General features: G+C 41.0%; 1 protein-coding gene across 1 annotated transcript in view; it reads left to right on the top strand.

Annotated features, from left to right (window-relative positions):
- Window positions 1-1248, top strand: part of LOC108797599 (oocyte-specific histone RNA stem-loop-binding protein 2-like) — a 26629-nt gene extending 25381 nt beyond the window's left edge. Inside the window, exon 9 of the mRNA XM_018569220.1 lies at window positions 1129-1248. Coding sequence (XP_018424722.1) covers window positions 1129-1248 — 120 coding nt within the window. The remainder of the gene's footprint in view (window positions 1-1128) is intronic.
- The last annotated feature ends 1247 nt before the right edge of the window (window positions 1249-2495 follow it).

The raw sequence follows: 2495 nt of genomic DNA, 5'->3' as shown, positions 1-2495 counted from the left end.
TGTCAGTTCTCTCTTCTCATCAGCCGCTGCCGCTATAGAGCGGCCGAGGAGCAGCGGTGTATTTAGGTTTCGTGCTGCCCTAGGCAAGACGAAATTTGGCCCCCCCCCCCCCCCCCCCCCCCTAAATTGCTGAGAGATACAGGCAGGTTCTTATGTATCATACAGTTCAATCAGAATGGAGTCTGGTCAGTCCCAAATTAATTCTAAAGCATAATGGACCATAAACAAGTCCAAAAACATAAGCTAGTTGCCGCAAAAATGAACTGGCAATTCTTCAAGAGATATGACCCCCGCAATGTTGTGATCTTAACACTATTAGAAGGGCTGTCTTTACCGCAGGGCAAAAGGGGCAACTGCCCTGGGCCCCATAATTTACAGGGGCCCACAGCAGCTATCTCTTTTGCCCGAGCAGCAGGCAGAACAAGCAAAGTGGCACTGCTGGTGGTGAGACCGGCTAGTAGCGGTTTCCAGCTGATGCCTGTCACATAGATCCAGCAGGCCCAGCAGAGGAGAATGAGGTGTAGGGCACAAAAGTCTTATTCTATTAAGTAGTACAGAACAAATGTACCAGTACGTGTGGTTATATTAGCAAAATCGGAATTGCATGTCCCCAAACACTTACTGCATGATGCAATGCATTTTCAACATATGCATTCTACAAATATAGACATAGTCCATTGCACATAGGGAGGTCTGGGTAGGAAAGGGGGGGGCAGGTGATGGAGGGTTGTGGGGCCCATTAAGAAAATCTTGCCCAGGGCCCAATTAATATTAAAGATGGCCCTGACTATTAGGCCAGTCTATTACTTAGAGACGGAAGGAAAGAACAGTCACTGTATATGAGGGAACTTCACCGCAATTCTCCCAGATCCGCAACTTATGAAACTGTTGCTGTGGCAAAAGGTTCTTAACCAAATACTGTCTTCACTTTTCTCTTTACTGCACTCTTGGAAGCTTTTTGATTAAACTATTCGTGGCATTAAACTATGCAAAATGTTTCAGTATGTAAAAACCTTTTGCACAGTACTGTATTGTGTAATATCTAGCCCAATAGTACTTGGTGATTGGGTTAATGTGGTACAGTACAAATGTCATATTTGTCATTCTAAGGTGTTCATTTTCTTACAGATATCAAATGTACCTGATGTGGCTTGCCCTTCTGAAGATCCAGCTCAGGCTTACTTCAACTGGATGCAGTGCTATAGCCCTACGCAGGCTTACAATTATCCATATTGGATAGGACAATAGATTTCATCCTTTGGAAAAGAGGAAGATAACTCAAATTGGCTCTTTTGAAGTGCACCTATGCCTTGTGTTGGAGAGGGCCAATTTGTGAGTTGTCAGTGGGTGGCAATTTACTATAAAAGGGTGCCATATAAATATTTATAAGAGTCTTTGTGGCATCACTATTCTATAGGGAGTTGGCTGACGGATCACAAACTGAATTCACTTTAGGGAACTGGTGTGTGAATATTATAACTGGTATGGTAACTAAGCACAGATCAGTGGACATTTTCTTTAATATCACAAATCTGTGAACATTGTCTTGCTGTAAGCATGATCCACTTTTCTTTCCAAAATGTAACTGTTTCAATTTATGTGTAATGGAGTCTCTCTTGTATGTGCAATAATAGATCACATGAATTGTAATGTCTCTTGGTAAAGTATGTGGAGTGGTGGCATGAAATTCTATCTAGGTTTACTAATGCTCCTTGTGAGGCATCGGATAAGATGTTTTTTTCCAGCTGCATCGTGAGATTTTTGTGCCCGACCATGATGCTGGATGATATCTTTATGTATTAAACTTTGTAAAGGCTATGCGATTCATTTTCTATCTGCATCAGCTCTGTTACCAAGGTATTGGTAGATGCTTTTGCAAGAACAGACAAGTCCTCAAACCGTTTAAAATATTGCAGTTGAAAGTGTCATTACACTCCAAAATTGGTTCATTATTTTGTAGGTGGATACAGGTTCACCCACTACGTTTAATCTCTTATTTGCCCTGCCAGTGTTTGTATCCACCTTTGTGTCTGAGCCCCAAGTGCTGCAGTTTCTATAGATGGGAAAACCAAGCAGCACAAGTGAAGTGTAATGGTAGACCAAGGCTTGATGCACCTTGATACCTGAATGCAAAGCTCTTGTAGCTGGAGTCCTGAGAAAGGTAGAAGTTTGTGTGCAAGTCAACAAGTTGCACATTTGTGGGACGATTGGCCCTTTAAATTTGTTTATGTGCTGTATCGTAATTATAACACTACCAGTAGTGGAAGAAACAGTGTTGGAAGACAATTATTTTGGGAAGAAGTATACATTTCAATGATTTCAGTGTGGCACTCCATATTGGGATGCCTTTTGAGGCATTTTACTTTTTGTAAAATGTATTTCATGCCAAATTAAAGATGAACTTGTACAATTTATTGTATGAATTTGTTTTTAAATAAAATCTTATTTTCAAGATGCTTCATGTTCTAGTTTGAAACAAAATAGCCAACAACCAC

The sequence above is a fragment of the Nanorana parkeri genome, unplaced genomic scaffold (assembly GCF_000935625.1).
Source record: "Nanorana parkeri isolate BGI_ZX_2015 unplaced genomic scaffold, ASM93562v1 scaffold1306, whole genome shotgun sequence".
NCBI lineage: Eukaryota > Metazoa > Chordata > Amphibia > Anura > Dicroglossidae > Nanorana > Nanorana parkeri.
Note: the sequence above shows the minus strand (reverse complement) of the source record. Positions and strands in the feature narration are given on the sequence as shown.